Source organism: Pan paniscus, chromosome 2, assembly GCF_029289425.2.
Source record: "Pan paniscus chromosome 2, NHGRI_mPanPan1-v2.0_pri, whole genome shotgun sequence".
Taxonomy (NCBI): domain Eukaryota; kingdom Metazoa; phylum Chordata; class Mammalia; order Primates; family Hominidae; genus Pan; species Pan paniscus.
The window spans coordinates 181546135-181560669 of record NC_085926.1 but is presented as its reverse complement, the minus strand read 5'-3'; the positions used below and the strand labels follow the sequence as shown (position 1 = coordinate 181560669).

The following is a 14535-nucleotide window of genomic DNA, read 5'->3' as shown; positions in this document are numbered from 1 at the left end:
ACCGCTCGTCCCTTCCCCGAGTTTTCGTTAAGTGAACTCATATTGCAGGAAGAAAGACTGAAGTCTGTTAACACACTGAACAGACTTTTGTCACAAACCATTGTCTACTCTGCAGGCCCAACAGACTTTTGTCCCAGGCCATTCAAAGTTCTACAAACCCATTGAATTCCCTTAAAAATCATTTACTGCTCACACCTGTAATCCCAGCACTTTGGGAGGCCAAGGCAGGTGGATCACGAGGTCAGGAGTTCGAGACCAGCCTGGCAAATATGGTGAAACCCCATCTCTACTAAAACCCTATCTCTACAAAAATTAGCCAGGCATGGTGGTGCATGCCTGTAATCCCAGCTACTTGGGAGGCTGAGACAGAAGAATCGCTTGAACCCAGGAGGCTGAGGTTGCAGTGAGCCAAGATCGTGCCACTGCACTCCAGCCTGGGTGACAGAAAGAGACTCCGTCCCAAAAAAAAAAAAAAAAAAAATCATTTACTACCTCCCTGAAATCACCCACACTTCCTATCTCCCTTTCCCCTAAGAAGGGTATATGACATTCTCTACCCCATTGCATAGTGGGGTAATTACGTTGTGATTCTTCCCTGTGCACATTAATAAACGTGTATGCCTTTTCTCCTATTAATCTCCCTTTTGTTTTCCCTTGGACCCTACATCATAAATGTGCCTAAAGAACTGTTCTCATTATAAAAAAAACAAAAACAAAAACAAAAAGAGAAGAAACTATCAGAGAATTTTCCTTGCTGCTTTGTATTCTATTTGCTATAGATAAGACCATGTAGAGTATTTGGGTAACCAGAGTTTGTATATTGAATGAGTCTGAGTTTTTGTGACCCAAAATGCAGGCAGTCTGTTTTAAAGGAAAAAATCTTAATATTGATTGATATGATAATCTGATAGCTGGGAAGGCTCATATGATTTTTCTGACTCTTAATTTGTACTCCTTGTACAATGTTGATATCTATATTTTGTATAGGAGATTTATGTGAGCTGGGCATTGTGGCTCATGCCTGTAATCCCAGCACTTTGGGAGGCCAAGGCAGAAGGATCACTTGAAGTCAGGAGTTTGAGAGCAGCCTGGGCAACATAGCAAGACCCCCTGTATCTACAAAAAATTTAAAAATTAGCTAGGCGTGGTGGCATGAATCTGTAGTCCTATAGCTACTAGGGATGCTAAGGTAGGAGAATCACCTGAGTCCAGGAAATTGAGGCTGCCATGAGCCATGATTGTGCCACTGCAGTTCAATCTGGGTGACATAGTGAGATCCTGTCTCGAAAAAAAAAAAAAAAAGATCCTAACATAATTAGGAGGAAACTATCCCTTCTGTCTCCATTATCAGTTAATAAATAGCAGAGAAGCAGAAGACAGGTATAGTCCATTTCCCTCCACATTCCATTAAGACAGCAGGTTATTTTTGTTTGTTTTGAGACAGAGTCTCGCTCTGTTGCCCAGGCTGGAGTGCAGTGGCTCGATCTTGGCTCACTGCAACCTCCGCCTCCTGGGTTCAAGCGATTCTCCTGCCTCAGCCTCCCCAAGTAGCTGGGACTACAGGCACACACCACCATGCCTAGCTAATTTTTGTATTTTTAGTAGAGATGGGGTTTCACCATGTTGGCCAGGATGTTCTCAATCCCTTGACCTCGTGATCCTCCCGCCTTGGCCTCCCAAAGTGCTGGGAATACAGGAGTGAGCCACTGTGCCCAGCCAGGTCATTTTTTTAAAAACAGAAAATTTAAAGTATAATACAAGAGGCTGGGTGCAGTGGCTCACACCTGTAATCCCAGCACTTTGGGAGGCTGAGGCGGGAGGATCACGAGGTCAGGAGAGCGAGACCATCCTGGCTAACACGGTGAAACCCTGTCTCTACTAAAAATATAAAAAGAAAAATTAGCCGGGCGTGGTGGTGGGTGCCTGTAGTCCCAGCTACTCAGGAGGCTGGGGCAGAATGGCGTGAACCCAGGAGGCGGAGCTTGTAGTGAGCCGAGATCGCGCCACTGCATTCCAGCCTGGGCGACAGAGTGAGACTCTGACTCAAAAAAACAAACAAACAAAAAAAACCAAGAGGCTCCTATTTATCCATTGTCCAAGGTTTCTCAAATATGATCCAATGAATACTTTTAATTCTTTCAATTCCTTCCCTGCCTTTGCACTTTGCATTTTTGTCCTGGGCCAGCTGCATGAAGTTATGTGCTGCTCTTGTGTGTGAGAACTATGTTCACCCTTCAGTATACACTGCATAATCTCATCTCCTTACAAGAAGCCTGTAAGGTAAGTATTATGGTTACATTTCCTAGAACCAAAAGAGTGAGACTGAGAGAGGTAAATGGCTCTACAGCGGAGAACTGGTTGGAATCAGGTCTGATGAAGCCCGTGCATTTTACAGATGTCTACAGAGGCATTAAGTCAAATGAAAATACCTGTAACATTAAAAACCACTCTAGGGGCTGGGCACAGTGGCTCACACTTGTAATCCCAGCACTTTGGGAGGCTGAAGCGGGCAGATCACTGGAGCCCGGGAGTTTGAGACCAGCCTGGACAACATGGCGAGACCCCATCTCTACAAAAAGAATAAATAAATAAAAATAAAGGCCAGGTGTGGCGGCGCTCACCTGTAGTCCCAAGTACTTGTGTGGCTGAGGTGGGAGGATTGCTTAAGCCTGGCAAGTTAAGGCTGCAGTGAGCCATGATCGTACCACGGCACTCCAGCCTGGGTGACAGGAGTGAGACCTTGTCTCAAAAATAATAACAACAAGATGAAAACCCTAATTGCCATTTTATTTTGATGGCAAAACTCTAAAACTAAGCATAAAATCTAAGCATATTATGTGCTTCTATAATGTTTTTATGTATTTTCAAAAATATACTTTTGCCAATGCAAATTCAGACATTGCCTCTCCAGTAAATAATAACCCTAGGCTGGATGTGGGGTCTCATGTCTGTAATCCCAGTGCTTTGGGAGGCAGAAGCATCACTTAAGGCCAGGAGTTGGAGACCAGCCTGGGCAATATAAGCTTGTCTCTACAAAAAATAATTAGCCAGGCGTGGTGGCACACACCTGCAATTCCAGCTACTTGGGACCCCAAGAGTTCAGGCTACAGTTAGCAATGACGGTGCCGCCGCACTCCAGCCCATGGATGACACAGTGAGACCCTGTCTCAAAAAAAAAAAAAAAGATAACTCTATGCTTTTTAAAAAATTTTCTTTGAAATAAATTAAGTCCCGTCAATGTGAGAACCAAATCAAAAGAACGTTAGGTTGCAAATGTTATAGGTTACCTTGTGTTAATTAAAAAAATTTTTAGGCCAGGCGCGGGGGCTCATGCCTGTAATCCCAGCACTTTGGGAGGCCAAGGCAGGCAGATCACAAGGTCAGGAGTTTGAGACCAGCCTGACCAACATGATGAAACCCCGTCTCTACTAAAAATACAAAAATTAGCCGTGCATGGTGGCATGCACCTGTAGTCCCAGCTACTCAGGAGGCTGAAGCACGAGAATCGCTTGAACCCAGGAGGCAGAGGTTGCAGTAAGCCAAGACTGTGCCACTGCTCTCCAGCCTGGGTGACAGAGTGAGACTCCGTCTCAAAAAAAGAAAAAAAAAAAATTTTTTTTTTGAATAGGGAATACTTTCGTGTGTTTCAGACTAAAAAACTGATTTTATATGTATTTATAATTACACACATATACGTATGCAGTAAAGTTTCATTTTTACTTGTCCTTCAGCCACCATTTCCTTTCCTCTTACACACTAATATTTTCAGTTTCTTATTTATCCTTCCAGTTATTTTATGGACATACCAGTAAATACACACATATATTAATATATCCAGTATTTTCCCCATCTCTTTTTTGCACAACCCCTTAAATATATTTAAAATAAAACAGAACAACAAATTTTTGGTAAACGAAATTTAATACAACCATATAGTCAAGTAATAATGGTTAAAAGACATTTTATTAGATACAACTTTTAAAAAATTAAACTATGCAAGAAGTATATTTAAACAAAACATGTAAGTAAGTATTCACGTGCTACAACTTAACTAAGAACAATTAAATACAAAGCATTCTTTCCACTATGAAGACTCTGGAGCCTCTAATTGAAAGCAAATGACCTTAGGTCTATACTAGTTGTAAAGCAGATTATACTTTTGTTCAACTCTAAATTTGTATTGTCTTAGAGCTCCAACAACTCTCAATAAAAATTTAAATAAAGAAACCTTGGGGGAGGGGTGATAGGGAAGGGGAGAGTAAGTGCTTTTTCAAGAAAGTTAAATGAAAAAGCCTGAAGAGGGAAAAAATTGTACATAAGTATGGAACAAAAATAAGTATACTTTTTTGACATTCGATGTAGACACTGCAAATGAATTTACACGGGTTTAATCAATGTAAGATAGATATTTGTCTGAATATTTTAAAAAGCACCTAGGTATCAAAAAATAAAAACAAAAAATATAATGAGACTCCAAACATCCAACAATCTCCCTTAACATTCTCATTCTGCCAAGCAACCACACGTTGGTGCTTATTACACAATTTAAGAAGGGGAAGTTTATTTACTCTATAGGAAACAAATATGAACCTTATCTAAGGTAAGCTTCATTTAGATTGAAAAAAAAGTTGAAATAGCACTAGAGAACTTAAGGCACATAAACAAATTCAGGTGCAGTTATTTTGAAACCATTAAAACAAATTCTTTTCTTTGGAACAATATATAAAATAAGTTATGAATGTTGCTGTTTTTAAAAAATTTATTTATGATAACTTTCAGCACTAGGAAAATTTAATATCTAAGGCAATCACACAAATGTAAAATGTTCATATAAAACATTAAAAAATGTCTAAAGTGTCTCTGGAATCATTCATTCACACTCCTGGCTCAAATGGTTTCTGGTGCCTAGCATTAGATGTGACAATAATGATAGCTAGCTAGTCAAACCTACTGCCTTAAAGATCAACCAATTTGCTCCATTCTGGTTACTTGGCATGGTAAATTTATTTAACTAAAAAGAATAATGGGGTGAGGTGATGTAAACCTGGCTTTCAATAAGATGCACAACAAATTCTAATAAGGCCAAAACTCTGTTGAGGTTAACTGGTGTCTTGAGTTTACTAAAATAAAGGCAGTCCATAGGAAGCCTCGAAGAGACATTATCTTACCACTTGGCACCACAGAAACACCAAGCTCTCCTCTCTGAAAATACAGGCCGGGGGTGGTGGCTCACGCCTGTAATCCCAGCACTTTGGGAGGCCGAGGCGGGCGGATCACGTGGTCAGGAGTGATCCGTCTCTACTAAACCCCGTCTCTACTAAAAATACAAAAAAATTAGCCGGGTGTGGTGGCACGCACCTGTGGTCTCAGCTACTCGGGAGGCTGAGGCAGAATCCCTTGAACCCGGGAGGTGGAGGTTGCAGTCAGCTGAGATAGCGCCACTGCACTCCAGCCTGGGCGACAGAGCAAGACCCCGTCCTCCACCCCCACAAAAAAAAAAAAAACGAAAAAGAAAATACAGTTTGAAGTAGATGTCGTCTTTTCCACATATAAATCTCAAGACATAAAAGGCACACACGATTCAACTCCTCTCTTTTCATATATGGATTCTCACAGCAATTTAAAAAATCTATTGCCATATCCAGACAACAGGAGAAAAAAAAAATACCTGGTTTGCTTATTGACAAAAGTGGTGTAATTGAACCTTTGTCTTTCCTGAGTTTCAAAAAGGCTATTTGACAGTAGAGATACATAAACAATTCATATTCAGTAAGATAAAATGTATCAGTCCACAAAACATTTTCATCTTTTTAAGTATAAAAGAATCAATGTTCAACCACCACCATGTGTGAAGCCCCTTTTTCCAAATTAAACTTACTCTAGAATCATGAATTGAAGATTATTCAGTCATGGCACTTTACACCCCAAACGAGCAAAAGTAACAAGTTAATACCCTCCCTGAGTATTTACATCATCTTATCACCTGGTTTAAATGGAGTAAATACCTATCTTTCAATCATCTAGGAAATAAAAAGGTTACTGAAGATCCAATACACTAGTATTTCATACCTGTGCAGTAAAGTCAGTGGGAAGATTAGAGTAGAAAAGGAGGAAGTTCTACTGTTGTAAAAATTAGACCACTTTTGTAGCTGACTCACACAGAGGAAACACGGAACATGATTAAAGTTCATGAAAAAAAACTGTACTTTTCTGTTCTACAAAGCATACCTTTGAATTCCCTTTCCAACTGAGGTATCACAGCTGGGTTTAGCAAACTCATCTCTTCTGACCTTGTAAAACTAAATTGTCACAAAGATTCTGATTATACATAAGTCATCGTTACTAATACTCATCATATACTTTCAAATGTAAAAAGTTCTAGAAATGCCCAAATAAAAAAATCTTCCAGAATTGAATTTAGCATGGTCAACTAATTTTTACTTTATGTGCTTTTTTGCTGATCATCACAGACTGCTAAAATTCATGGTGTTTGGTATATATGTGCATATACAACCATACTATCTACATACATACACATGTACATATATAGATTCTGAACCAAAGGTTCATATGAGCATCACCTATCAAAAGAAAAATCTTTATGTGATGAGAGAATGAATACAATCTGACACCAATTTGGTTGATATACCCCTTTTGATATATTAATTCTACTCTAAAATTCTTTTTTATTTTATCAAGTCTAATGCTATTTTTATCAAGAATTAGTAAAGGAAGATAAATATTAAAAAATTAAAATATTAAGTTGGGTAACTTTAAAAATAGTTATTTAAATTTTCTAAGATTCAACCTAAGTTCTTGGTGGCCTTCAATATAAATTTTAAGTACTTAATTTATGTAGTTTTAAATTATGTACAGAAAAAATTAATATTGGTGTGAGGTCTGTGTTTAAAAAAATTCTGTTTTTCAGGATTTCATTTCAAATTTACTATAATAAACACATGGATATTAAAATAAATGTATAACAAAATAAAAGTAAATAGTTAATACTTTTTACAACAGAAAAATACTAGAATATAAAGTTATCTTGAGAAAGTCTTTTTTTATGTGAAGTCCTATATTCATGAAATGGACATGATCTTACAAATACACATGAAAATAACAACTATCATTTGTAGAATCCTCAGCATTTACAAAATACTTTTTCACACATTATCTCATTTACTGTAAAGAATTTCTTAACTAAATAATTCTATTATCTGTAAGAGTATAATGCAGATGTTTACTCTAAAATTAAAGTACAAGTATCCAAACTGTACCTACATTCTTTCAACTAAGAGGATAGAAAATTGTTTTCTGAATTGTTGTTATCACAAAATGGTATCTATCATTTTAAAATTATGATTTGAAAAATAAAAATTCCCTAAAAATTTTTAAGTTTTTTAGAGTTTTCCTCAGAATGTAGATTCTAGCTAAGCATTAAAGTTTAAAAAATGTCTATCTGAAATCTCTGAATCATTCTAAAATGAGAAAACAATGTAGCTTACCAATGTTAGGCTTTTTATTTCAACCTTGGTTTTAACAGAAATCTGGTGACACTCTAATTACATATTTGCATCATCCCTTCTATCACAAGAAATATACAAATTATAATGTGAAAGACAACAGTGACTGGAAGTCAAACTACAGCAGGCTACCTAGAACATCCCTAAATGTTGTAAATTATATCCGTCCACCCAGAATCACAATAATCACTTATGCTGTAGTTCCTGCCATATCCATCTATTTGCATTAGAAAAAAAATTCACATTCCTCTCTGAAAACTGATAAGCTTTATAAAGTGGAGTTGAGAATCTAGACAAAAGCAGTCTGTTGTACAGAAGCTTGAAAATGTTGATTAGTATTTTACACAATGGGGACCAAATGAAAGACTTACCTTAAAGATGGGAACTACTGCTAAGTTTTTTCAGATAACTAATTTTAAAAGAAAAATGGACCCACTGAGATAGGTGGTCCCTGCTTTATCCTATTAAAGGTACCTTAACAGTAGAGACTCTCAGGAATTTTAGCTGTTCACTAGAAAGTGGGATAATCAAGGAAGAGGTCCTCACCCAAAGCACCATACTAATGAGGTCAAACTCTACTGGGCTAGGAAGGAAAACCTATCCCTATTTTTCTTTTTCTTTTCTCTTGAGACAGTGTCGCACCCTGTTGCCCAGGCTAGGGTGCCGTGTGCGTTCATAGCTCACTGCAGCCTCAGACTCCTGGGCTCAAGCAATCTTCCTGCCCCAGCCTGCTGAGTAGTTGGGAGTACAGGTGTGAGTCTCTGTGCCTGGCTGTCTGTCCCTGTTTTTCACAAAACAATATTGCAAAATGGGTTTCAACTGCTTTATCAAGTTAAGAAAAGAAGCTTTCTTAGAGGATTGAAGAGATGATGCATAAAAACTTTGAGAGCCATAGTGGGTCATTTTTCCTTCAAAGGCCATTCCATTTTTCTCTTAGGAATTAACTTGTAATTTTAATCCCCCTTGTAGGGGCACTTATTTTTCTATCTCCTACCTAACTTCCCCCTAAAAACATGTTTAATGTAAGACAGCAATTCTAAGAATAAAGTCACAATAGTTCAGTATTTTATGATGCCTGAATTGTTGTCATTACATTTTTATCAATTACAGAAAAAAACCCTTCAATAAAATTAACCAATCTGGATATACTTTGTTAACAACAAAGGTTTTTAAAGCTGATTTTTTCTCCTAGAATGCATTCTAAGCATTAACTTCTTCAACCTAAATGATGCCTCAAGTCATGCAATTTTCTCTACATATATGACAAAATAAGGAATATACATACAGATAAACATACATAATAAGTGAAGACACCATTCACACGTTCCTAAAAGGTATGCAGACAGACATTTCCTAATTCACATAGACTTCTTACAAATACTTACAAAGGTACACTCTTCAAAGGCCAAGTAACAACCACCATTACCTTTAACAAAAAAGTTTTTTTTCAATTATAGGAAAGGCTTTATTATAGTTTGAAAGATTGATATTTTGAGGAGAAAGGCACCAAATTATTATTTTTACTATTTTTTGCATATGGCACAAAGGAGATATGTGAAGTTCCCACTCTAGAGTTTTTAAAACCTCCCATCTTGGATCAGTGTGGCTTCTTCGGTGAGGTATCCTGTCTTCAGAGTTTAAAGCATTTCTCATTGTATCTATGAATAGTCACACAGCCATGATAGGACACTGGCCTGGGCATTGCAGCTACCCCTGTGATGATACTTGTTGCAGGATCATAACAGAGAATAGTGTCTGTGGCTTCTCCATTTTCCCGTCTTCCGCCCAGGATATATATTTTACCATTACACACAGACATACCACAGTTTTCCTGTTTAACCAAATATATAAACAAAAAATTAACCATTGAAGATAAAGGATTTGGTAACAAACAGAAAAGCAAAATAATGCTTTAGCACAGTCAAAAAAAAGGGAGACATGATAAAAGCTAAGGTCCTTTGGCCCAACTCTGTTCTCTGTGTGAGTGCTGGATAACTTTGCATGAATGAAATGAATTTCAAGATAGATGCTATGTCAGTAGCAGCCACAAGAAATAACGAGATCATGTCCTTTGTAGGGACGTGGATGGAGCTGGAGGCCATTACCCTTAGCAAACTTACACAGGAACAGAAAACCAAATACTGCATGTTCTCACTTATAAGTGGGAGCCAAATGATGACAACACAGGGACACATAGAGGGAAACAAGATACACTAGGGCCTTTCAGAAGGTGGAGAGTTGGGGGAGGAAGAGGATCAGGAAAATTAATGGGTACTAGGGCTTAATAACTGAATGATGAAACAATCTGTACAACAAACCCCCATGACACAGTGTACCTATGTAACAAACCTGCACTTGTGCCCCTGAACTTAAAATAAAAGTTAAAAAAAAAAAAGATTATATGTTAGTAATTGGGGCCAAGATGTGGGAGGTAGGATGTCGACTGATAAAAGGGTTTTAACTTAATGGTAGTTAAGCAAAAGCATCTTTTAAGAGCCTGGCTTGCTTCTCCTATTACAGGAAGGTTATTATAGAAAGTGGCGGTTACATGACCAAGGAGTAGGAACAATATTCATTATATGGGATTACCCAAAAATTGAATGAATGAATGAGGAAAAAATTTATAACTAAGTTAACAAAACACTGTTATTAGGAGCCTTGGCTGGGCCATAGAAATGTCTCAAATAACATCTTACAGTTAACTTCCCACACAATGGGATTCTAAGCTAAATTTTATTATTCTCTGTCAATAATACAGTTACTATATAAAACAAATATTCTTGCAAGGATGAGAGTGATTCTTCAAAAACAAAACCTGGCTGGGCATGGTGGCTCATGCCTGTAATCCCAGCACTTTGGGAGGCCGAGGCAGGTGGATCACTTGAGGTCAAGAGTTCGAGACCAGTCTGGTCAACACAGTGAAACACCATCTCTACTAAAAATACAAAAAATTAGCTGGACGTGGTGGGGGGTGCTTGTAATCCCTGCTACTCGGGAGGCTGAGGCAGGAGAATTGCTCAAACCCGGGAGGCGGAGGTTGCAGGGAGCTGAGGTTGTGCCACTGCACTCCAGTCTGGGTGATAAGAGCGAAACTCCGTCTCAAAACAAACAAACAAAAAAAAACCCTACATTAACAACTGACTCACTATTACATGCATCTGGTTATACTGCAGGCCAGATATTCTTCCATTTCCAATTAAAGTTTCACTTTAATTCAGAGAGTTATTGCACCTTATTATCCTGGTTCCACATAACCAACAATGAAATAGTTTCTACCAATGAGTTCAATAAGCATTTTTACTTGACCAAATTTGCTTTATATAAATTTTGCTCTTATAGAAGAAATTAAATCTTGATGGCTTTATATAATAGAAGGATACTATCTTTAGGTCTGAAATAATTTGTGAGTACTTAAAAATGCCTATATTAGAATTTATAGACACCCAGAATGACTTAGCCTATTATCATATAGTGAAAGACACTTTAATTCAGAATACCACACCCCCATGAATTGCACCAATTATGGAACAAACTCTAATATTTTTCATTTAAAGCACAATAAGCGCTTTCTATAAATTCTTCAAGTTCTGAATATAATAAAAACAAACAAAAACCTTAGTTTTCAGGTATAAGCTAGTTCCCACTATTGAACCTCTAGTTATTTTGAGGATGATTCTAAAACAATATATAATTACATGGTCTGGTAATTAATACCATTTCAGATAATAATGCTGAGAGTTAAATAAAGCAAAGAACCTTGAAACCAAGTATTCATATCAGGAAATTACCTCTATCCGATATAATAGCTTATTTCATGCTAGTAAAATACCATTTACTCTGTTTGTTTATACTGTATGAAAAACTTACTCTTCATTCAGGAGTAAGGGCAGCTAGTAGGAACAATAATTTATCAATATATAAAGTTTTAATGTTATTTTTAAAGACTGAAACGAAACATGATCCTAACATTGCAAAGAAAAAAAAAAAACCAAAAAACCCTCTCGTTATTTTTGTATGCTTAAAATGTTAAACTGTCAACAATAGACAAAAAGAATCAGATTTCATTTAATTATTCTAATCTTTAATGGTATTTTAAATACCTGGTCTACTGAAGAGAGAGAAAAAAAGTCTTCATCATTGACTTTTTAAAAAATCCCACAATTTTTTTTAAAGGATGTTCCTGACACAGGTTAAAAAGCAAAATATGTTTCGAATAATAAGCTGTGTTTTTAGGAATTATGCAAAGTCAAAAGAGGCGTGGAAATGGTGAAGGACAAACAGAGAAATAGGCAGGGTCCATTAGGACTATAAAAAATAAAGACCTCATTTTTTTCAGCTCTTTTTTGCATTTAATATTCTAAGCATTTAAAAAAGCAACAGTATTGGGTTCATTTAACTGTATACAATGAAATTAGTTTGATTTATCCTTTTTCATCAGTTGGCATTAAAAGCGTAAACAATCACACATGGCTCAAAAATTACCTATCAATAACATGTGCATAAGGCCAGGTGCCGTGGCTCACGCCTGTAATCCCAGCACTCTGGGAGGCCGAGGCAGGCGGATCACCTAAGGTCAAGAGTTCAAGACCAGCCTGACCAACATGGCAAAACCCTGTCTCCACTAAAAATACAAAAATTAGCTGGGTGTGGTGGCATGCGCCTGTAATCCCAGCTACTTGGGAGACTGAGGCAGGAGAATCACTTGAACCCGGGAGGCGGAGGTTGCAGTGAGCCGAGATCAATGTGTGCATAGATGTATTTAGTAGCATTGGTGGTAACAATAAACAGAGGAGAGAAAATAATCACCTAAATCCCAGTACTAGATTTGAACTTCAATGATTTGTCTTTGTTAGACTTAATATACTTCTGATCCAAATGTTTATTTTCTTTAAATTTCTAAAGTCAATGAATGTTGTTTAATTAGAGAAAATGTGCCATGTGTGTCCTATTATTATTTTTTTTCTCAGTTTTATCTCAATAACCTAGTTAAAAAATATTCATGTATGCCCTGCAATATGCTACATACTGGCAATTATCTTCCTAAACTGTTATCGTTTTATACAATATAGCAAAGTTCCGAATAAATGGTAATTCTTTTTCTTTTTTCTTTCTTTTTAAAAAAAATTTTTTTTGAGACAGGGTCTCACTGTGTCACCCAGGCTGGTCCGTAACTCTTGGCCTCAGGTGATCCTCCTGCCTCAGCTTCCCAAGGTGCTGGGATTATATGCATGAGCCACTGCACCCAGCTTGAGCAGTAATTCTTAATAAAAATGCATCATTCTTTACAATCTTCACTGAAATAAACCAATAAAAAGCAGCTTCGATTTTTTAAAAATTAGAAATAAGTCTCAATACTTGACCATACGAGGATTCTCATGCAAGTAGGGTACACTGTCACCTCTGGAGGGCTGGAGAATGGTTTTCCAGGGGAGGTCCCTGAGCTGGAGAAATGTGATTTATTTTTACTTACATGTGATATGAGAGGGAGAAAACATAATACTCATTCTGTACCATGAAGCTGAAGTGCCTATTATGTCCCTTTCATTAACTGGGGCAATGTTACTCCATATATATTACTAATTGGAGACTATACCTCAATGTCAACAACTTTAGAAAAGTGGTTTTACATTCAAACCCTATTCACTATCCTTATAATCTATGCTGTATCTCTAATGTATCTTGCAAATAAGATTATCTTAAAATTAAGTCCCTCTGGTACTTCCTCATTTGTTTACTTATTCAATATATATATATTTACTATGCAGAAATAAATGCAAGATACATACAAGATGAGTTAGAAGAAATAGTGTCCTCAAGAAGACTAAATTCTAGTATAGGAAATAAACATTTATACCCATAAGGGAATATACAATTGCCATAAGAGGTATGAGTGCTTTAACAGATCAGAAAGCAAAATAGATCCATTCTGCCCCAGTTAAACTCTGTTGTACTGAAGTGGTCCTTGAAAGATAAGTAGAATTACAAGTAGAGAAGGTAAAACAGGCATTACAGGATAAGAAGACAGCATGAACCAGGGCAAGAACATTTATGATCTGTTTAGAGACTACAAATGACAGATACTTAAGGTACCTGAGGTAAAGTTATAGAATGTGAAGCTGAAAGGTCAAATGAAGGTCAGGCAATAGAAGGTCTAGAATGAAGTGGTAAAAGTTTTGGATTTTATTTAATAGGTTTCCAATCAAAGAAGAGACAATAAGTAGATTTATTGAAAAATAATAGGCTGGGCATGGTGGCTCATGCCTGTAATCCCAGCACTTTGGGAGGCTGAGGCAGGTGGATCACAAGGTCAGGAGTTTGAGACCAGCCTGGTCAACATAGTGAAACCCCGTTTCTACTAAAAGTACAAAAAATTAGCTGGGCTTGGTGGTGGGCGCCTGTAATTCCAGCTACTCGGGAGGCTGAGGCAGGAGAATCACTTGAACCCAGGAGGCGGAGTTTGCAGTGTGCGGAGATCGCGCCATTGCACTTCAGCCTGGGCGACAAGAGTGAAACTCCGTCTCAAAAAAAGAAAGAAAGGAAGGAAGGAAGGAAAGAAAAGAAGGAAAGAAGGGAAGGAAGGAAGGAAGGAAGAAAGAAAGGAAAGAAAGAAGGAAAGAAAGAAAGAAAGAAAATTGATGCTAAATGAGCTAGCAAGACAAGCTATTAGAGAAAGGAAGACTAATTAGAGTATTTTTGTTTGTTTAGGTAAAACTTGGTAAGAACTTGAACAAAAAATAGAAACAATAGGAATGGAAAAAATAGGAGAACTGATAGGCTAGATTAATCCAATTTAAGAGAAGAAAAAGATAATCTAATAAATTAAGTTTCTAGGTTATTTGGAAATATAGAAAAAATAGGTTTGGGGAAGAAGGTGAGTTCTATTTGAAATTTAAAATCTTGAAATACCCATGTAAAATATCAAATAAAATATCAAATAGGCAGTTAGAAATTTGAGTTTGGAACACAGGAGAGAGGCTTTGATGGCGATACAGACTTGGAAGACATCAGTGCT

General features: G+C 37.1%; 1 protein-coding gene across 17 annotated transcripts in view; it reads right to left on the bottom strand.

The window, feature by feature from the left end:
* KLHL24 (kelch like family member 24) overlaps positions 1-14535 on the bottom strand; it is a 63935-nt gene that overhangs the window by 9028 nt on the left and 40372 nt on the right. For 10 of the 17 annotated variants that reach the window (XM_063602617.1, XM_008957368.6, XM_008957366.6 and 7 more), the window contains one exon: positions 3903-9354. The exons of 3 other annotated variants lie outside the window; for them this stretch is intronic. In XM_063602617.1, the coding sequence (XP_063458687.1) occupies positions 9154-9354 (201 nt within the window). In that variant the 3' untranslated portion in view covers positions 3903-9153. 4 more of the 17 variants (XM_063602622.1, XM_034957792.3, XM_063602621.1 and 1 more) reach the window with 1 other exon arrangement.